The sequence below is a fragment of the Camelina sativa genome, chromosome 18, assembly GCF_030686135.1.
Source record: "Camelina sativa cultivar CO46 ecotype springtype chromosome 18, ASM3068613v1".
In the NCBI taxonomy this organism is placed as follows: Eukaryota; Viridiplantae; Streptophyta; class Magnoliopsida; order Brassicales; family Brassicaceae; genus Camelina; species Camelina sativa.
In genome coordinates, this window is record NC_141897.1 from 11,190,673 (window position 1) to 11,212,438 (window position 21,766).

Sequence of the window (21,766 nt, forward strand, 5' to 3'; positions counted from 1 at the left end):
TTTTTGTCTCCTTTTAACTACAATGTCTATTTTTTATTTTCTTAAATTAACCAAAGTGTGAGTGAAGTTTCGATAAATGTTATTCTTTAACGGTGTTGATTTTGCCAACAACTTGATATTGTTCTTGTTGGATCTTGTTTAACACGTTAACCAACACTGCCAAGAATCAAATACATGGAGATATGAGTTTTCTCATCATCATTTTATGGAAAAATCAGTTGGAGGAGCTTCTAGAAGGTGCCGACAAATGAAACAAGAAATCAAGCTTCTTCAGATTACGTTGAATCAAGTTGCTCTTTTTTTAAAAAAAATTCTAAATCTACCTAAATTCAATAATCAAAATCTCACCAAATCCCAAAAATCAAATCTCAAAATTTTATAAATTCTAATCAAATCTCTTAAAAGTACACTCAAATCTCCCAAAATTCTGGAATACTAAATTCCCAGCAAATCTCCTAAAATCCTTAATTCAATACATCCCCCTAAGGTTTAAGGTGGATTTTGGGTTTACTAAAGCTAATGAACGGTGGGTGGTATTGATACTCCTGTAGGGTCGGTGATGAGGTTGATTAGTCACCTAAACAAGTGTCTTTCGTTCAATTCTCAACCAATCACATCTCGCCATTTTAACCTTAACCATACGTATCCATTTTTCCATGCCAACACATGGCATTACACCTCAACAACGCCCTCATCCTATTTTCTTGGCTAAGAATGAACCACTTGGTCTCTTATTGACCAATTAAAACTCTCCCAACTGATTCCAAGCCCAACTCTCACAAACCGTTAACTGTTTCTCGCCGAAATATCCCGTTTCGATCAGATTTATGTGCCATTACCCTAAAAATAATTCTTCCATGAAAACTTTGATTTTTCAAGATAAAATTCTCTATTCCCCTTTACAACTAACATCTGGTCAAGAGCCAAATGTATCTCATCTCCGTATTATTTGTTGTGTGGTTTATGTTCCTATTGCCCCACCGCAAAGAAAAAAAATGGGACCTCAATGGAGATTGGGTATATACGTTGGTTATGCATCACCGAGTATAATTCGATATCTTGAACCGCAAACTGGTGATATGTTTACAGCACGTTTTGCTGATTTCCATTTTAATGAAGATGAATTTCCAGCGTTAGGGGGAGGATTAAACAAGTTCCAAAAGATATTACATGGTCTACACCATCTTTGATATATCTTGACCCTCCTACAAATCAACGTGAGATGAAAGTTCAGAAAGTTGTACATTTACAAAATTTGGCAAATCAATTACCTGATGCGTTCATAGATACAAAAAAGGGTGACGAAGTCATATTCCCCCGCTGCAAATGCACCATCAAGAGTTGAAATTCCTAGAGAGGAATTCGATGGTGAAACGACCCGACCCATTTTTTTTATAAATAATAAATAAGTATAAAAAGTAAACTACAATTAGTGGTCCCATATCCACTAGCCACCTAATCACAATCACAACCAACAACGGAAATAACCAATACCAATATCCAATTAAATATCCAATAATAAACCAATAGTATAACATAAACAATATCCAATAACCAACCAACAGGGAACATAGAATGAGCAACCTAGCAATGTTTCTAATGACCCAACTTTAGCAACCTAGCAATGCCAGACAACAACCAGTCGAGTCCCTAGAACATCCTCCTCTTCATTGCCTTGATTCCACGATCACACTTTGCCTTTACCTGCACCACAAACACAAATTGAGATGCATGAGTATCTGATAAACACTCAGTGAGACAATCTTCCCATCTACCGGGCTATACACACAAGCAACAGTGATTCCAAAGTTCCAAACAATCAACAAACAAAACATACAAACCAGGAAAACAAAAATCATCTCGATGGAAGGGAGGTGTCGACCGACACCAGCCAAGTGTCGACCGAAACTGGCCTTGGTGTCGACCGACACCAGCCAAGTGTCGACCGAAACCGGCCTTGGTGTCGACCGACACTACCCCACAGTGTCGATCGATGCCATTTTGCTGGTGTCGACTGACACCAAGTGGTGTCGATCGACACTTCCTCTGCAACCGCGATCCGCACAAAGCCGAGAGTCGAATCTCGCTCCCAAAACTTCACCAAATTGTCCAATACTCAAAACCCAAGCCGGAAACATCCTTAGAAACCTATAGCAACCAATCCCCAGCAAGAAAACACACAAAACAACAACAAACAAGCAAGAACAACGAAATCAAAGGCTTAGATTAGCCATGGTCATGCACTCACCTCTTTGCAGGAAGTTTCTGAACCATAGCAACAAATCCAACCCTCCTAGCAAGCCTCTAACTCCTTCCTAGCCTTCGATCTCTCAAGAAACAGCAAGGAATCTCACCAAACTCTCTCAAAAGCTCAAGAACAATACTCTTCTCCCTTTCCTCTCAAAACAACAAAGCGGCGACAAAATAAACTTCTAAACCCCTTCTTGGGTCGACAAACACTTAAGTAACCCGGTTCAATGGTTTCCCAAAACCAAACCGAACTAAATCGATCAAAAACTCAATCTCGTCGAACCAGAAAAACCTTGGGGTCGACCGACACACACCCCCAAAATGCAGACTTTTGGTTTGCGGGCGTTACAATTCTCCTCCACCAACAAAGATTCGTCTTCGAATCTCGAACAACCATCAGTCAAGGACTCCCGTGCCACCGTCTCCACGGCCCGCACTCCTCCGACCGATGTACGAAAGGTTACCTCTAGGCGATAGACTCATGTTCCAGGCATTATTTGCTCTCGACTTTTGGACTTTCCTTTACTCACAAGTGTAAACCTTGAGTCTTTATTTGCTCCTCATCAGACTGAGGTCTGCATGCCATGATATTGGCTCCTCATCAAGCCTAAACCTGCATGCCATAATATATATAAGGAAATCCAATACTCGTATCTCGGGTTGCCACCCTACAGCACACCCCCGGATCGTCATCCGAAGTCGATATATCAACCACACTCCCAAGCCACAAAGTCTTAGAAAATGGCGGTACTAGGAGAACCGAAGTCCCCCAAGAGTAGTGAGCAAACAATTCTGAACACGTCTAAGTCCTATCCCTAACCAGGTTTCTTTCCCATGGCTCGCGTAAGATAACACAATGTCCTACCAACCACATATTCCCTCACTGGAATACCTAATGGCCACACAAGGGTCATCTCACTGCCCCACGGGCCGCCACAAAGGCCAAACAAATATCCTAAACAGGACCACCACAAAGGCCAAACAAATGTCCTAAACAGGACCGCCACAGAGGCCAAACAAATATCCTAAACACGACCGCCACCAAGGCCACTCGTCCCGAACGACCGTCACAAAGACAATCTGTCCCGAAGGACCATCACAAAGACGATCTGTCCCGAAGGCTCGTTACAAAGACCATATGTCCCGAAGGACCATCACAAAGACCATCTGTCCCGAAGGACCGCCTAAACAGGCACTCTGGCTAAACAGCCCGCCAAAAAGGCCACACAATTGGCTAAACAGCCTGCCACAAAGGCCACACAATTGGCTAAACAGCCTGTCACAAAGGCCACACACGGCTAAACAACCCGCCACAAAGGCCACACAATGGCTAAACAGCCCGCCACAAGGCCACACAAGCCTCTCCAAGCCCTCCGCCACTAAAAATGGACAAATTATAACTCACATAAAAGTTTCCATTTTAGCACTTCCCACTTCAGGAAACTTTCCACTTATAGAAATTTCTATTTCAGGAAACCTTCCTTCAAACACCGCCTCACAGAAATTTTGTATCCCGAGCACCACCTCATCTTGTTACTTAGTCGCACAAACAACCACCCCTAAGCGACCAAGTAAACAAGAGAGATGGGCTGGAATACTCCATTCCCACTCTAACCACGGATTACAAATGGGATCAGGCTAGGCAAGCTCAAGTCGCGGCTTGCTTCTCATACCACTTCTTAAACCTTGCCTTTATCCTCGCCTCAGTCTCCCAAGTCTGCTCCTCAACACCATCACAGTCCCAAAGGACTCTCAACAAAGGAATCTTCTTCTTCCGAATCTCCTTGATCCTCCTCTCGAGAACTCTCACTGGTCTCGCCTCCAAAGTCATGTTAGGCTGAAGATCCTCAGGAATCTTAGCCAACAACTGATTATCCTCACGGAGACACTTCCGCAACATAGACACATGGAAAACCTTATGGAATGCTCGCATAACCTCAGCTAACTCCAGTCTATATGCCACTGGTCCAACTCGCTCAATCACTCTGAACGGACCCATATACCTTGGACTCAACTTAGTCTCAGTCAATGACCTGTTCGGACCCCACAACATGGCCATATTGAGGTACTCTATCTCCAACCTGAACTCAAGATCTCTCCTCCTCCTATCGGCATAACTCCTCTGCTGATCCTAAGCTTCCTTCATGTTCAGCTTGAGAACCTGAATCTTCTCCGAGGTCTCCTGAACAAAATCTGCCCCGTATATGCTCCTCTCCCCCACCTGAGTCCAGCATAACGTTGTACGACACGGCCTCCCATACAAAGCCTCATAGGGAGTCATGCCAATACTCGCCTAGTAATTGTTGTTGTAAGCAAACTCTACCAAGCTAAGGTGATCTGCCCAATGGCCACCCCAATCCAACACACACATCCTCAGCAAATCCTGCAACGTCTGGATCGTCCTCTCAGACTGTCCATCTGTCTGAGGATGATAAGCTGTACTCATATGCACCTTAGTGTCCATCTCTGCATGAAATGCCCTCCAGAACACCGAAGTGAACTTCGAAACCCTATTAGACACAATGCTCGTTGGCACCCCATGCAACCTGACTATCTCCTTCACATACTTCTTAGCCAAGACCGCTGCTCCATCATTCTTCTTAATGGCCAGAAAATGTGCCGACTTAGTCAACCAGTCCACAAAGACTTAATATGTAAACCCTAGAGCTACTCTCTCAAACAAGAGATCAATGTAGTACTTAGGGGTCGAATCCACAGAGACTCAAGATCAAACACAATGGATTATAGAGTTTTTGTAATTACGCTAAACAGATTAAGTTGTATTAAAAACAAAAGAAGACAATGCAAAATATTAAATCAAAGTGTTGTGAAATCAGGAAATCAAAAGCTTAAGCTTATGGAATTTCTCAGGTAATTATGAAGTATTAAATCAATAGATTAATTAGGGTTCATGCAATAAAAAACAGATCTAGAACTCTAAACTTTTTGGTAAAATAACTCAGTTCTCACTGCAATTACTATCTAAATTTAAAACCAGAAAATCCAAATCTCTTTGTAAAATTCTAAGTTAAAAATCAGCTTTAAAAACAGGTTTAGATAAGTTCACAAAATCACTAATTCAAATCTCTTTGTAAAAAGTAATTTTGTTCATCAATAGTTTTAATCAGAAAAACAATTATATTCTCATATCAATTAATTTCCCTAAGATAATAATTCTAGGTGATCAATCAAAAATTATTGTGAAGAACAATCAAGGATGAAGATCATAAAGGTTAAGAACCCTAAAAATCACAGATCAAATAAATCATAAAAACCCTGTGAAAAACCCTAAACCTAACAAGCAAATTACTCAGACATATTTAATGAAGAACAAAACATCTATTCTGAATAATAAGCAATAGATATTAAAAAGTAAGAAGGGAGTTCAAGAATTCTTCTCTACAAAGCAGTTTAGATCTCTTTCTCTCCCAAAAGCTTTCAATATCTCTCTCTCAAAAAGCTGCTAGAAAATAACTTGCTATAATAAAACTTAAGGGTTTTCTAAAACCCAAAGACACTATATATATGTCCTAAAACACGTCAGGGACTTGTCTTGCAATTTAGAAAAACTTTGGGTAAAATTGTAACACTTCCAATTTCTTCTTTCTCTCGTGGGATATACATGGGTGTCGACAGATGCTCCTTCGGTGTCGGTCGATGCTCCTACTCTGATCCGACTCCAAATTCTTTTCCTTCTGTAAAATGCTCCAAAGTCATCCAAATTGCTCCACTTTGCTCCATCTGTGCCAAATTCCTAAATAACATGTAAAGACTCAAAAACAACCTAGAAACAAATGAAAAGACTCAAAAAGCACACTTATATCATGGTTAAAAACCATAAAAACCCTGATATATCAAGACCCAAATAGCATCACACGTCCTGGACACTGGCAAACCAACCACGAAGTCCATAGTAATCATATCCCACTTCCACTCTGGAATGGGAAGACTCTTCAGGAATCCACCTCGTACCTGATGCTCAGCCTTCGCTAGCTGACACACATCATACCTCGCAACCCAACTAGCCACGTCCTTCTTCATCCCGACCCAGTGATAGTACCTCTTGAGATCACGGTACATCTTAGTCGTTCCTGGATGAATAGAGAACATGCTCGCATGAGCCTCTCTCAAGTTCTCCTGCCTCAACTCCTCATCCTTAGGCACACAAATCCGCCCATGAACCAAAATAGTACCATTAGCCAAAACCTGATACTCTGAATCAACATCCTTTGAGGCATTCACCAGCCCCAAATCCTTCTCCTGAGCCAACCGCACTCCGCTCAACAAATCTGCTCTATCAGCTGCAACTAAACCCAACGGCTCCTGAGAAACCGCACACAGGCTCAACGCACTGATCTCTCCTACCAGAGACTCCATATCCTGCTCCTGAGCCGAAGCCGCCCGCTTCCGACTCAAGGCATCTGCAACCAAGTTTGCCTTACAAGGGTGATAGGCTATCTCCAAATCATAATCCGCCACCAGCTCCATCTACTGCCTCTGCCACAAATTCAGCTCGGGCTGAGTGAATATATACTTTAGGCTCTTATGAGTGCCACAAATTCAGCTCGGGCTGAGTGAATATATACTTTAGGCTCTTATGATCTGTAAACACCTGTACCTTTGCACCATAAAGATAAGATTTCCAAATCTTCAGGGCAAAAACTACAGCATCCATCTCCAAATCATGAGTAGGATAGTTGTCCTCATGCTTCCGCAACTGCCGCGAAGCATAGGCAATCACCTTCCCATGCTGCATCAACACACACCCCAACCCAACTCTGGATGCATCTGTATAAACCATATAGGGTTCTCTCTGATCAGGCAACGCCAATACTGGAGCGGTAGTCAACATATCCTTCAGGCTTGCAAAGCCCTCCTCGCACTCATGTGACCAAACAAAAGGAACATCCTTCCCTGTCAACTTAGTCATAGGACGTGCTCTACTCGCAAACAGCTGCACAAACCTCCTGTAGTAATCGGCCAACCCCAGAAAACTCTTGATCTGCGTGGCATTATGCGGTCTATGTCATTCCATGATAGTCTGAATCTTCTCCGGATCTACAGAGACCCCATGAGCAGACACAATGTGACCCAGAAAACCCATTTCACGCTGCCAGAAACTACACTTGCTCAACTTAGCAAACAAGTTCTGCTCACGCAGCTTCTCAAGAACTGCTCTCAAATTCACTGCATGCTCCTCAGGACTTTTAGAATAAACCAAGATGTCGTCGATGAAAATGATGATAGACACGTCCAGAAACTCCTAAAACACGCTGTTCATCAATCTCATATGCGTTGCTGGTGCGTTAGTCAACCCAAACGGCATCACCACAAACTCAAAATGCCCATACATCGTCCTTAAAGCAGTCTTCCTCACATCTGCCTCATCTATCGGGATCTGATGATAACCCGACGCCAGATCTATCTTGGAGAACCAAGTAGCACCTCTCAACTAATCAAACAACTTATCGATCCTCGGAAGAGGGTACTTGTTCTTCACAGTGACCCGGTTGAGACCTATGTAATCAATACACAAGCGGAAATTCCCATCCTTCTTCTTAAAGAATAACATCGGCGCTCCCCATGGTGATACACTAGGAAGGATAAATCCCTTGTTCAACAAATCCTCTAGCTGCTTCTTCAGCTCTGCCATCTCTGTTGGAGCAATCCTGTAAGGAGCATTGGATAACAGTGTTGTCCCCAGTTCCAGTTCAATCGTAAAAGAATCAGACCGAGAAGGTGGTAATCCATGCAATGACTGGAACACATCCTCAAATCCACAACCTGAATACCACTAACCGTAGACTTCCCCACTGACTCTGGCATAGATATAGTAACCAAATAAGCCTCATGGCCCTTCTCGATCATCTTCCCAGCCTGAATGGCCGAGATCACGAGACTCCCCGAATTCGGTCTAATCCCCTGAAAAAAAAAACTTCCCTCCTGAGCGCTCAAACTCCACTCTACCTCGATGACAATCCAGATGAACCATATACCGATGCAACCAGTCCATCCCCAAGATAACGTCATACAGCTCCACTGGGCTGATAAGGAAATCCGCAGGCCAAGACTCTCCCGCGATCTGAATATCGATACTCCTCGCTCAACCTATGACTCTCAAAAACTTGCCCCCAGCAACCCTGACCACTCTCGCACGTTCTCCGGGATCTCTCATAATACTCGCACTCTCTGCACACTCCAGGGTAATGAAGCTATGAGTAGCTCCAGAATCAAACATAACATGGGACTTAAACCCTCCCACCAACAGGTCCCTACACAAACCTCATGTGTTGAGAACCTAAAACTTTATCACAGGACAACATAAAATCTGATCTTACTAAGACTTCACAAAGACAAAGTACCAGAAATTATACATGTGATCGCCCCGACTTTGGTTCCTCCAGTCTCTGCAGTCGTGTAAACCCGTGGCAAATCATCACGTAGGACCCTCAAAAACCTCCTGATATGAGCCTTCTCAGACTCCATATCCCGACCCCCATACCTCAGAAGTCGACTGAACTCCAAGTCAAGCTCCCGCACTGACTGAGTCCCCTGAGCTAGCTGAAGGAACTGCACCTCCAACCTATCTAATGCCTTTCAAGGGAAATACTTGCGGTTGAACTCCAAGACGAAGTACGTCCAAGACATCTCCCTCTGCACTCTCCTAGCAGCCACAACACTCCACCACAACTGAACATCACCAGTCAGATGATGGACCCCAATGTCCACCCAAAAGTCCTCAGGACATCTCAGAGTATGGAATTTAGGTTCCACACTCGTCCTCCACACATCAGCAACAGTAGGATCAGTACCTCCCGAAAATCGCTCGGTACCAATATGGCTCATCTCTCTCAGCATGCTAACATAACGAGAATGAACCCCTACATCTGCAGCCACTGGCTGCTGCACCTCTGCCGCCACTAGTGGCACAACTGGTGCCTGAGCCGGTACCACTACCGGTAACCGCGCTAACAACTGTGTCAGCAAACCCGCAAGGTCGACACCCGGGAATCCACCCACTGGGACTCCCACACCTGGGGCCCTAACATCACCGGCTACTAGAGCATCAACACCGCCCCCTCCGGCCACACTCATGGAATCCCCTTGGTCACCCTGCGACTCGCCGACACCCTCTGTTGTCACACTCTAGTCCGTAGTCTCACTAACCGCTGGGGCATTGCCCCTACCACGAACATGTCCGCGTCCACGACCACGTCCGCGTCCACGACCACGACCACGACCAGCAACAGCATCCTCTCTAACCATCTGCACTACCATGAACAGAAGGCTAAGCATACAATTATCACAACACAGAAACATACAATCATCGTGGAATCACACTGTAGGCTCGAAGAGGATGTTCTAGGAATCCATGCCACACACAATTGACTAACTCACATAATTAATCAAGACATGCAATCCCAAACATCACAACAGAAACCTAGTGAACCCAAACCTAGAACCGTAAGGGCTATGATACCAAACTGAAACGACCCGACCCGTTTTTTTTTTAAATAATAAATAATACTAATAAATAAGTATAAAAAATAAAAGTGGTCTCATACCCACTAGCCACCTAATCTCAATTACAACCAAAAGCGGAAATAACCAATACCAATATCCAATTATATATCCAATAATAAACCAATAGTATAACATAAACAATATCCAATAACCAACCAACAGGGACCATAGAACGAGCAACCTAGCAATGCTTCTAATGACCCAACTCTAGCAACCTAGCAATGCCAGACAACAAACAGTCGAGTCCCTAAAACATCCTCCTCTTCATTGCCTTGATTCCACGATCACACTTTGCCTTTACCTGCACCACAAACACAAATTGAGATGCATGAGTATTTGATAAACACTCAGTAAGGCATTCCTCCCATCTACCAGGCTATACACACAAGCAACAGTGATTCCAAAGTTCCAAACAATCAACAAACAAAACATACAAACCAGGAAAACAAACATCATCTCGCTGGAAAGGAGGTGTCGACCGACACCAGCCAAGTGTCGACCGAAACTGGCCTTGGTGTCGACCGAAAATACCCCACAGTGTCGATCGATGCCGTTTTGCTGGTGTCGACCTACACCAAGTGGTGTCGATCAACACTTCCTCTGCAACCGCGATCCGCATGAAGCCGAGAGTCGAATCTCGCTCCCAAAACTTCACCAAATCATCAAATACTCAAACCTGTAGCAACCAATACCCAGCAAGAAAACACACAAAACAACAACAAACAAGCAAAAACAAGGAAATCAAAGGCTTAGATTAGTCATAGTCATGCACTCACCTTTTTGTAGGAAGTTTCTGAACCACAGCAACAAATCCAACCCTCCTAGCAAGCCTCTAACTCCTTCCTAGCCTTGGATCTCTCAAGAAACAGCAAGGAAACTAAAACAGGGGAGGCCAACCGGCTCTAAAAATAAAAATCCCCGAAAGAAAAAGAAAATGGGAGATGAAAATGAAAAGGTTCAAGAAAAATCAAATAAAGAGAAAAGTCCTTGGGACGATACAGAAAAATATGAGATTTCTATCAACTATACCCAAGATATAATTTTATGGGATAGAGATGAAATCAATGATGATAATGGAATATTCTCTTTTTCTGTATCTAAAGAGTTCGATCATGAAAAAGATGATCCATATCCAAGGTCAGTATCAGAATGCCAGCATAGGCCTGATTGGGAGAAATGGAAAAATGCTATGCAAATTGAGTTGCTCTCCCTCAATAAAAGAAATGTTTTTGGACCTCTTGTCACTACATCTAAAGAAGTAAAGCATGTTGGATGCAAGTGGGTTTTCGTGCGAAAAAGAAATGAGAAAGATGAAATCACAGGATATAAAACCCGACTTGTTGCACAAGGTTTTTCTCAAAGACTTGGAGTTGATTATGAGGAAACATACTCTCCAGTCATGGATGCAATTACATCCAGGTACTTAACGAGCCTAACAGCTTCTAATAATTTAGAAATGTACCTTATGGATGTTGTGACTGCATATTTATATGGATCATTAGATAATGATATATATATGAAAATCCCAGAAGGATTTAAGATTCCTGAGGCATTAGGCTCAAAGTCTAATAAAATTTGTACGATCAAATTACGGCGATCACTTTACGAATTAAAAAAATCCGGTCGCATGTGGTATAATCGCTTAAGCGAATACCTAGTGAGGAAAGGGTATGTTAATAATGAAATATGCCCTTGCGTTTTTATAAAGAAATCTCCATCGGGATTTGTGATCATTGTTGTATATGTGATGATCTAAATATAATTGGAACTCGAAAGGAGATTGATGATGAAAGAACTCATATGAAAGAAGAGTTTGAAATGAAAGATCTTGGAAAGACAAAATTTTGTCTCGGGCTCCAAATAGAGCATCTCCAAGATGGAATATTTGTGCATAAATCAAATTATACGAAAAGAATCCTCAAGCGCCTTTATATGGATAAAGTGAATCCTTTGAGTACTCCAATGATCAATAGATCTCTGAATGTTTATAGTGATCCATTCAGACCTTGTGAAGATAATGAAGAAATACTTGGTCCCGAAGTACCTTATATGAGTGCTATCGGTGGACTTATGTATCTTGCAAATTGCAAACGATCGGATATTGCATTCGCTTGAGCTTTAAGCAATTTTCCTGATGAAGAAGAAGTGGCTGTCAAAGTGGTGCATGCTTTCGATCTAAACATACCTTTAAACAAAGAAGAATAAAACTTTACAAAATTTTATGAAAATATCAATTACACATGAATTAGTCTCTATTGATTTTTCACTAAACCATTTATTACATTCTAAAATTCAAACTTTGTTTTTTACAATATGAATTAATTAGCCTTTTTTATAAGTAGTATTATTTTAATTTTTTAAAAAAAAAATGCTTTATGTTAAAAACTGGATAATGATTATCCATTTATGTATACACTTATCCATTAGTGATACATATCTATTAGTAGTAGTTATTCCTTCATCTTTTACTTCCTCTTCAAGTAATGACCGTGTATATATATATGTTAGTTTTGCTCATTATAACAACAACACAACAACAAAACAACACAACAACAAAAGACAATAAAGATACTTCACTTTCTCGTTTACTCTCTTTACTATTTTATATTATAAGAGTAGTTTTTCAACACTTTATACGTATAAACATGAAAGAAGGATAATGCGACCAATTAATTAAAAGAAAGGATAAAAACAAATATATCAGAAAAAGAAGAAAAGTTGACTAGAGCCTAGAGTTACTGAACAGAGAAAAACTCAGCAAATACAAAAGAATCTTACGAAAATGATTACAAGATCATAGATTATCGAATGGACCTCCCAAAAAATAAAGATTTAGGAAAGGAAATAAAGGAATAATAACGTAGTAATTAATGGCTCTGGATTTTGATTAACATAGATGTTCTTTAATTTCTCCTAAGATGTTTCTTTCTTCAAGCATCCCTGTGTGAGCTTTGCTTTACCACCAGTGGGCTGGCACAGAACTGTGTTACATTTTGCACACACTACAACTGTTTGAGAATGGCTGAACATAGTGGTTCTGCAAATTATTAACCCATAAAGCAATGTATCAATAAGTGTAATCTATATAAGATAAAACAGTATTAACTATTTTTTTTTCTGTTAAAGACAGTATTAACTATCTTTAGTTAACTAAAGCCCACCAAATCACTCAACATGATATCAAGGTTGACAACTTAATTCACATTACTAAGACCAATCTATAGTTTCAATCAAACAACATTTCAAATCTGTACCAAACAACGTTTTCAGGCTCTCTAGAAGAATCATTTACGAGAAAAATTAGACAACTCACATGTTGAAACATCCCGGACACTTCACGTCCTGGAAACACAAAGAAAGCAGAATCACTTCAGTACTCTTATTTGCATCGTGTTCACTTGTGTTACAGATTCTGGAAGAAAAGGCGACAAAGTAAACAGTACCATGAAGAAAGAGTTTGGAGACTGCACGAGACGTTTGAGTTTGTGCTTTCTTTTCTCGATCTCAGCAGGAGGATTGAGCAGGTCGATGTCATTTTGGAGCACCTAATCCATAGATATCCAAAACAAAATCAGAAACTTCAGAGAGTGAAAAAAATCACAAACAAGGAGAAGAACAAAGCTGAGAAAACTTCACCATGAGTGCTTTACGGTAAGGAGACGAAGACGACTTTGTGAAAACCCTAGAAGCAAAACAGAGAATACAGACAAATATCTTTCCTAGGTTACTTGAGCGGAGGTATATATATGTCTGTCTATGACAAAATGTAACACTTATAGATAGGCCCAGCCCATTACACATGTAAAGGAGTAGACGTTCCTTGTTCCGGTAAGATAATATATGCATTGTAACATCTATTGTAACAGCAGCTATTATGGTTACAATGCAGATTAGTTTTTAGGTTCTCAACTTGGCATCAAACTCCAAAGCACGCGGGTGGCACGAAAGTAACCCCTTCGCGAGTCGCGAGTGTTCTTGATGGGAAACTATATGTGGCATCAACTGTTTCCCTCTCTTCCCTTTTATGTGTTAAATTGTTGGTTCAATGAACACGCATGTTTAGAAACTTATTTTCTTCTGCTACAATAGTTTATAATTACAAGTCTACAAGGTTATTTGTATGACTAATAATAATCCACCAGAGTTCAATCATCACCTAGTATCATCAAACCTTACAACTTCTTTCAACACTACCCTCTAGACTCCAACAGAGCAAAAACCTCAGAATGTATTTATCAGGAAAATGCGGGCATTTACTTTCTCCGTTATATCAAACTTGCTTCTGATATTTCATCATTCAAGTGTAGATGCATCTCATTCGTCTCATAGTGATCCATCTCCACAGACGAAAGGGTATCTGTTGGTGGTCCTTTGAGTTCTTCTTCATCTTCCACTGCGACTAAGTTATCATCATAAGCTTCGTTCTTGCAATCTACATCAGTCTTGGAATCTTATGTGAAGAGTGCCTCAAAGAAACCTCTGCTATCTGAGTCTTGACTCTCTGAAATAAATCTCACATCCAGGACTGGAGTTAGGAAATCGACTGAAGAAGTAGTCGGTTGAAGACCGAAAACACTCTTCAAGACATCATCCATTCCAGGCTCTCCTCTGCATTTTGCAGTAGTTACATTTGGATTCTTGAGCTCGTGAATCAAGGAATCGGAATCCCTGGGCTTATCACTGAGGTTTGTGCTTGATGTAAACATCTCTTCATCTAAAGCATTGTCCCTGATGCTAACCACTGTCTCAGCTTCCTCATCCCCTCCAAAACTATCATCATATACCAATTCCTGAGCACCATCTTTGATACATGGAGTAATTTCAGGCTCTTCCTGTGAAGAAGTTGGGCTCCCCAAGGTAGAGTGCGTGTTTCCCAACTCGGCTGCAACTTGGCTTTTGTCTGGATGGCCATTCGTCTGAGGTTTCTCTTCGATCTCCTCCTCATCATCTTCATTTAAAAATTCTGGAGCTGTAACTACGAGGGCTTTGCTGTATTTTCCATCCGTGATCGAATGTGAAGACAACAATCCAGCAAGTGCAGATGCTAAAGCATCATTTACAGACAACGAACGTTTTGGTTTCTCTTCAAAAGAAGGACCAACCTCCTCATTACTGATCTCAGGTTCAGTAAAAACCATCTCATTTCCTGAGTTTGAGTTTGAGCTATTCTCACTCTCCAGTTCTTCCAGCCTGTTCTTTGGTAGTACAACCGCATCATCTTCAACAGAGGATTCAGGGACAACTATTGTCGTACAAGAAACCAATTTTGGATAATCAGTGCTTTTAGTCAATCCATCCAACTCATCGGTATCAGGAATTTTATCTGTATCACTGCCCAGAGCATCTAGATTGGGTATTCTCGTTTGACAAACCAACTCAGATTCAAAAGAGTTCTTTCCTAGCTGTTCGAGTTTCTTCTCTACGAGCTGGAGCCTTGCATCAATACTGTTGATAGGTTTCAACATCTGATCTTCAAATCTTGTCAAGATAGTTTCTATTCTGCTTACCTTGTTAACAAGATCATACAGGATAGTCTCCATATTACTGCAAGAAATAGCAGGTCTGATTTCTTCTCGAGATACTCGCTTTGAAAGAGTATCAACTAATACTGGAGGTGGGCTCACTCCCATTTGATCACCTTTACTGAAATTTGTCTCCTGGTGAATTTCATTCACGATCTTATCTGAGTCATTTGAGTATCCTAAAGATCCTGGGTTAGTAGTGCTGTAGGACTTGTCAGAAGAAACTTGTGTATCCCGTTCTTTGCTAACATTTTTTCCTCGAGAGAGCTGCAAAATAGCGGGCATAAACATAGCCATCAACGAACTACTGGATGAATTCCCTGCTCCACTTGCTTCTTCTTGCTCTGACTCACTTGGATCAACAGGATCAGCAAACACATACACTTCATCAACAAGTGCACATCTTTTATCCTGGCGAGAGAGAAGACGGACTGTAATCGAAGTGCAAGGTTCCGCATCATTGATCTCCGCAGTAGCTTCATACAAATCCTGAAAATATCATATTACCACCCCCATTAACATCAACCATTACTAAAAGAACAAGAAAATGACAAATATATCTCTGAATGGGGTAAAGCCAGTTACCTGTTTTCCTGATTGTAACATTGGAAGCAGACCTTTTGCATCATCATCACCAGCTATCACTTGAACCCAATCATCTTCGGTCGTTCGTCCATTACCATTTACCTTGATGTCCATCGAACTCTTATTAGAATCATCAGAGTCAGTAAGAGGGATCTGAAGAAGTTGTTCATCTCTCACTGCAACACCACATCGAACTGTACACAAGTATTCCTTAGAGCCATGACGCCGCTTTTTCGTGTAATACACTTCGTATACTCGTGCACTACTTCTGATATAAACTTGCCTTAATTCATGCTCTTTTGCAAATGTTACTGCAACCAAAACCCCACACACACATTTCACATCGATTTCAGAGTATACCATATAACGATCTACTTCAAACTCACGGATCGGAGTTGTTTATTCTGAATCACGGAGAATAACGGATTAGGGAACGTACTTGTAATTTCACAAGGCTCGCCGTTGGGAACCGGAGGGAGTAGAAGTAGCGGGGACTTGGCGACATGATCGACGGCGGTTCCGTCGTCAGATTCGGGGTTTGCGGTGAAGGAGGACTCAAAGGAGATGGAGTCTGTGAGAGAACCGACGGAGAGATTCCAGTTTGTGGTAGGATTGAACTCGTCGGCGTCGTTGCTCGCATCCCATGGCCTCTTCCTCACTTTGATTCGAGGAGATTTAGGGTTTATTCTTTATTGTATTGAGGGAAGATTTATAAATGAAAACTCTTTTATTTTTTTTATTTTTACAGTAATGTTGACTTTTAATATTTTAGTTAGACTCCATTATTAGATTTCAAGTAACAAAACAATTTGCTGGGTTATTGGTTTGAGATTTGAATAAAATTATAAAGATTTTAATTTTTTTTATAATTTATTGTTATTATATAAAGATTTTGTTAAACTATGTTAAAATTTAGTATTATTAGTTTGTGATTTGTAAAAAGTCATTTAAAATCTTAATAAATTTGGGTTATTGGATTCAAACTTTTATAAAGTCATTAAAAGTTTTGTATTATTCAATTAAAACAAAAAAATCTAGATTGTTAATGATTTCAATTATTATGTTATTGGTTCATGATTAGACACTTTTTTTACAAAATAAAGTCAGGAAAAATATTAAAAAATATAGGGAGTGTTTGGAATATTTTACAAGATTTTTGAAAACTAATCAACAAAAATCTTTAGCAATCTTTAACAATATTTTACTTATTCACTTTTAATGATTTTGTTGATTTAATGATTTTGTTGAACTCTTCAAAAATCTTCATAAACTATACTAATTAGTAAGAAATTTAATTAAAAAAATTGTTGATGGATTAAGTCTGTCAAGTGTCCATAAAAAAAACCATTCACATCCCAAAATCTACCATATGAGTCAACTAAACATGTCCATGAAAAACAACTCAAGATCATAAGATTTGGCATATACTTCGTGGACTAAACCAGGTAACGATCATCGGCAAGTCGTCACATAGGTGGGTACAAGTTTTGTTTTGTTTCATTGCGGATAAAAACATTATAAGTTAGATATTAAACTGCAGAAAACTATTACCCTCTCTCTCTCTCCAACAAAAACAGGGTACATGGTATTAACATTACCAAAGTATAGCGATGATAAAGCATTGTAATGAGTTCTGTCTGAGAAATGTGTTGCAGACTAAGCTTTTTCCGAGTGTCTTGTATATAAGAATGGAGAATGTTCTCCTCAGTGTGAAAAATACAGAAAGAATCAACCGAAAAAGTATCCTTGCAAAAAGACATTGAACACTACTTTGGATCCGAACATATATCTTTTGTTTTTTTGTTTTGCTTTCTCTACGTTTTTTCCTTTTCCTTCTTTAAAATCAAGTGGTCAGAACAATATCACATCTTTATAGCTCCACAAAGTAGAATCTTGATCCTCGATGTTTCAGCTAGTACCTAGTTCCCGTTACGGCTACGAAATATAGATTTGTCATTCCTCCTCCTCATCAAGAATCACAGGTCTCGTTGGTAGCATTTCCAATGCTTCGGATGATTCTTTTTCGTAAGGAGGAGGCAACAAACGTCGTACATCCGCAAAGAGATCTTCACGCCCAGTCGCTTCTTTGACAGCAGATGAATCGAGCACAAAGTCGGGTATTGCTGGTAACACTTCGTCCAAGAATGATTTTAAGGTCTGTACAACATAAGAGGTGTGCTGACACGGTGACAAGAGTTTGATAGCAAGTGAAAAAATTAGAGTATCAGTGGATTTACTAACGGTGCAATGCAGGAGAGCAGCATCAGTTCTACGTTTCCACTGGCCATTTCCAGACTCCGAGTGGAATAGATTGATCAATGGCTGCAGCAAGGTTTTGCTCTTGTTAATTACGCTCGTTGTCATTGGGAAATAACTTAATAAATCAAGACTTAGAAAGACCATTACCCTCACTATATCTCGAAGATTTGGTCGGCCTTTTCCATATTTCCCGAGGACCGACTCTCCATAGACTTGATATTTTTCAAGAACCTAAAAGTCAATTAGAGACAGCAAAACAAACCAGATGTTAGTTAAAAATTGTTGAAGAATCTATTTCAGAAAGTAAATATTTTTCAAAACCTGTCGCCTTGTAATTCCACTGCTTGGAGATCCATAAATTACGGTATCGACGTGTCCCAAAGTGTGCCAGGGACTGCACAGCCAGCATAGATTTCCATAAATCAGCCAAAATATTTTAAAAAGAGCAAAACTCTCATATGATGTTTAACAATAATTAAAATTTACAGCAAAAGGCTTTCACATACTTGTAGTATACAGCACGCCCAAGCATAACGCCATGAGCTCCAGACCTTAATGCGGCATCTGCCTACAGTTCAATGAAAGAAGTGTAGATTTAGCCTTTTGAACGCAAGGTACAACTTCAGGATTAACAAAAAAAAAAATCAGCTTTAGAAAACTCACCTCAACCACAGAGTTTATGCCTCCATTAATTGTGAACTTCAAGTCCGGGAAATCACGCAAAAGGGCAAAGAAAAACTCGTATCTGCATTGGAAAGAGCAGAAGTGCAGATGAAAATGTAAGAGATGTATGGAAACAAGCAGTATTAAAGCAATATATCTTCCAAGAAGAAGACCATAAGAGAATGGAAGCCATTCTGCACATACTTTAAGGGTGGAATTCGACGGTTATCTGATGGGCTAAGTCCAGACAGCAACGCCTTCCGCGAATGTATGATGAAATGCTTAGTCGGAGATAATGAAGAAACTATATGAATGAAATCACCTGAGGAACAATAGAGAATTGAAAAGGTACGTGAAGCCTATCAGATACGCAAGAAATGAACTCAGCAAAAGTTGCTATTTGCAGTTGATTAAAAATAAACGTCTGGGCATGTGTGGGAACATCAGTCTCCACTTAATACACATATAACTTGAAAGATAGGCAGAAGGAAAAACTTACAAAGCTCATTATACGAATCATGATCATCAACACCTATTCGACATTTAACAGTGACAGCTGCCTTGGTATTGGCAGCAATGACAGACATAGCCTCGCCAACAAACTTCGGGTTAAGCATATGACGAGCACCAAAACAACCTCGTCCACTTACTTTTGGGCTTGGACATCCACAGCTACAGAATGAACCAGCATGTTAGTAGACGAAACCATAATGGGATGGAAGTGGCACAGTTGTTATAACAAACTTAATGGAAAGGAAACTTGAAAGAGATGCTCATACTTGAAATTAATTTCATCATAGCCGTATGCATTAGCAAGCCGTGTTGCTTTTGCCAAATTTTCCAAGTTTCTTCCACCAATTTGAAGAACAATGGGATGCTGGTCCGGAGAATAAGCCAAAAAGCTGTCCTGAGCATAACAAGAGTAAACATAAACACATAAATCAATGCGTCATCATCAACACAAGAAGTATCTACAGAGTTGAGAAAGAAGAGAAAGAAACCCTTAACCATTTGATTACCAGGTTTTCTTCTTGATAGACAATGGTTTCAGCTGCTAACATTTCTGTGTAGAGCCATGCGTGTTTTGTTATAAGCCGTGCAAGGGTTCTGTAATGATTGTCTGTCCATCCCATCATCGGGGCTATACTGAAATATGAATTTTTATGAAAGGAGATGAAGCTTAAGGTCATTCACTGTCGATGAACATAATTATTAAAAAGGAGTAAAGCAGAAACACTAAGCACACACCTGAATAGAGGCGGACGATAAGCTTCTGAAACTGTCATGGCTTCGTATCACCAGATATGTCAGGTCTAGATAAAAAAAACTAGACAGAGAATGTAGAATCTCAGGTTCATTCTTATGGATTGATTCAAATCAAAATTGAATCAGAACATTACATTATTCAAGATAACGTTTCAAAAGGGTTTATCTAACTCAAACTATCACAAAGGACATAATCTAAACCCAAAAGATACAAAACACTGCTCTAACAAGCAAAACATTAATTTCAGACCTAAAAAAAAGCTAATTTTGAATCTAATTTTTTGAATTCCATTGATAAGAGCGAAACCACAAGAATAAGTATAACGAATTGAGAAAAGATCTTGTACCATGAGAGAAACCACAGAACCGATCATGAATTAAGCATAAATTTAGCACAATGTCTTTTTGTGTCGGCTGTTTCGAGCGGCGATGTAAAGGAGACGAAACGAGATGAAGAGGACTAGCTTCTAAAGCATCGAAAAGAAGACTTACGATGGTAGAGACGAAGAATACGGCGGTAGTGGAGGAGGAGAACGGCGAGACGAGCACGCAAGAGACAGAGAGGATGAAACTGGGATTTAAGTTCTTTGTGGTCGCCATTGGTCTTTTGTGGGTGTGTATGGTCCATTGGATTAAACATTTTAGAAGATTTTTTTTGTTATTATTATTATTATTCTTAAATAATTAAAACCACATTTAATTTAAGGGAAAATGTCATGAAAATCAATTTTGGTGTGAGTTCTGTCACAAAAATCCACTTTCCACTTATGGTATACTTTCCCAAGTTTTTTGTTTATGTGTCCACTTTCCTTTTACATTTTTGCCCTTACTAACAATTTACCTTTCTTTCTCTCTTTCTTTTCTCTCTTTTTCTCTTCTTTTTTGTTGTTAACACTTTAACAAAGTAAAATATATTTATTTGTTATCATAAAACAAATTTTCTATTTATTTATATAAAATATGTTATGATTATATATTTTCTACATTTTAAGATACATATTGCTATATTTTTTATGAATTTTTAGATTATACAGTATCCATCAGTCGTTGAACATTTGTTCAATTATAAGTGGATAATCAATTGCAGTATTGTTAATAGATAGTTACTTGTGTTTATTCATACAAAATATACAAACATAAATTTGGTTAGATCTTTATCCATAGCATATTATCCATAACACAACATAGACCAAATAAGTACAAAACCCTTTAATTCTAAATTTTAAATCCTAGAACATAAACCCTTGAACCTAAAACCAAAACTATTAACTTTAAAAAAAAAAAACAAAGTTTAGTGGATAGAAAAACTGTGGATAGGTCTCCATGGATTTACAAACCATATCTAGACATTAAGCTGAAGAATAGCAGTTGAATGGTAGCTATGGATGTGATCATGTGGATATTTTTTTGTGGATACCAATGTAAACAGACCAAAGAATCATCATACAACATCCACACAATTAAATCCATAGACACCATGAGCTCCTTGCTTCATATTTTGTGTTGGTCCAGAAACATATACACTCATAAGTGGTTAATAAACAAAATAAAAATTAACAACATTGATTTATTTAGAACATTGAATATCAATCATGTGGATTAGTAGTTATGGATACTTATCTTATAATATCTTGCTCATTCTTTATATGAGCAGAAATTTGTCCAAGATAAATTAGCCACATAGATCAATCATGTTT

The 21,766-nt window shown here is 39.6% G+C and overlaps 3 protein-coding genes across 7 annotated transcripts; all 3 read right to left on the reverse strand.

The window, feature by feature from the left end:
• Positions 1–12,487: 12,487 nt before the first annotated feature.
• Positions 12,488–13,759, reverse strand: LOC104760778 (small ribosomal subunit protein eS27y-like). Its single transcript, XM_010483740.2, has 4 exons — positions 13,411–13,759; positions 13,218–13,319; positions 13,088–13,116; positions 12,488–12,811 (listed from the first exon to the last, which is right to left on the reverse strand). Exons 1-4 carry the CDS (start codon positions 13,618–13,620, stop codon positions 12,688–12,690), a joined length of 465 nt encoding a protein of 154 aa, XP_010482042.2. The 5' UTR covers positions 13,621–13,759; the 3' UTR covers positions 12,488–12,687.
• Positions 13,760–13,832: 73 nt separating this feature from the next.
• Positions 13,833–16,699, reverse strand: LOC104763211 (uncharacterized). The gene is made up of 3 exons (XM_019240570.2): positions 16,321–16,699; positions 15,882–16,192; positions 13,833–15,785 (listed from the first exon to the last, which is right to left on the reverse strand). The coding sequence occupies exons 2-3, from the start codon at positions 15,993–15,995 to the stop codon at positions 14,226–14,228; spliced, it is 1,674 nt and encodes a 557-aa protein (XP_019096115.1). The 5' UTR covers positions 15,996–16,192; positions 16,321–16,699; the 3' UTR covers positions 13,833–14,225.
• Positions 16,700–17,530: 831 nt separating this feature from the next.
• On the reverse strand, positions 17,531–20,741 carry LOC104760779 (uncharacterized). 5 transcript variants are annotated; one of them, XM_010483741.3, is made up of 12 exons: positions 20,562–20,741; positions 20,052–20,130; positions 19,823–19,949; positions 19,583–19,710; positions 19,303–19,475; positions 19,008–19,125; positions 18,804–18,885; positions 18,647–18,708; positions 18,462–18,534; positions 18,288–18,371; positions 18,123–18,203; positions 17,531–18,038 (listed from the first exon to the last, which is right to left on the reverse strand). In XM_010483741.3, exons 2-12 carry the CDS (start codon positions 20,087–20,089, stop codon positions 17,835–17,837), a joined length of 1,170 nt encoding a protein of 389 aa, XP_010482043.2. In that variant the 5' UTR covers positions 20,090–20,130; positions 20,562–20,741; the 3' UTR covers positions 17,531–17,834. The 5 variants fall into 5 exon arrangements, with proteins under 5 accessions (XP_010482043.2, XP_087355679.1, XP_087355680.1 ...); XM_087499553.1 differs by having other exon boundaries at positions 19,583–19,705; positions 20,562–20,707; XM_087499554.1 differs by having other exon boundaries at positions 19,583–19,705; positions 20,417–20,684.
• Between the last annotated feature and the right edge of the window lie 1,025 nt (positions 20,742–21,766).

Coding starts and splice junctions, on each gene's coding strand:
- LOC104760778 (XM_010483740.2), bottom strand. CDS start 13,620: ATGCATATATTATCTTACCGGAACAAGGAACGTCTACTCCTTTACATG. Junction 13,320..13,410: donor CTTACCGTAAAGCACTCATG/GTGAAGTTTTCT, acceptor TCTATGGATTAG/GTGCTCCAAAATGACATCGA. Junction 12,812..13,087: donor TGTCCGGGATGTTTCAACAT/GTGAGTTGTCTA, acceptor AATAATTTGCAG/AACCACTATGTTCAGCCATT.
- LOC104760779 (XM_010483741.3), bottom strand. CDS start 20,089: ATGACAGTTTCAGAAGCTTATCGTCCGCCTCTATTCAG. Junction 18,886..19,007: donor CGTCGAATTCCACCCTTAAA/GTATGTGCAGAA, acceptor TTTCCAATGCAG/ATACGAGTTTTTCTTTGCCC. Junction 18,709..18,803: donor GCATAAACTCTGTGGTTGAG/GTGAGTTTTCTA, acceptor ATTGAACTGTAG/GCAGATGCCGCATTAAGGTC.
- LOC104763211 (XM_019240570.2), bottom strand. CDS start 15,995: ATGGACATCAAGGTAAATGGTAATGGACGAACGACCGAAGATGATTGG. Junction 15,786..15,881: donor TGTTACAATCAGGAAAACAG/GTAACTGGCTTT, acceptor TGATATTTTCAG/GATTTGTATGAAGCTACTGC.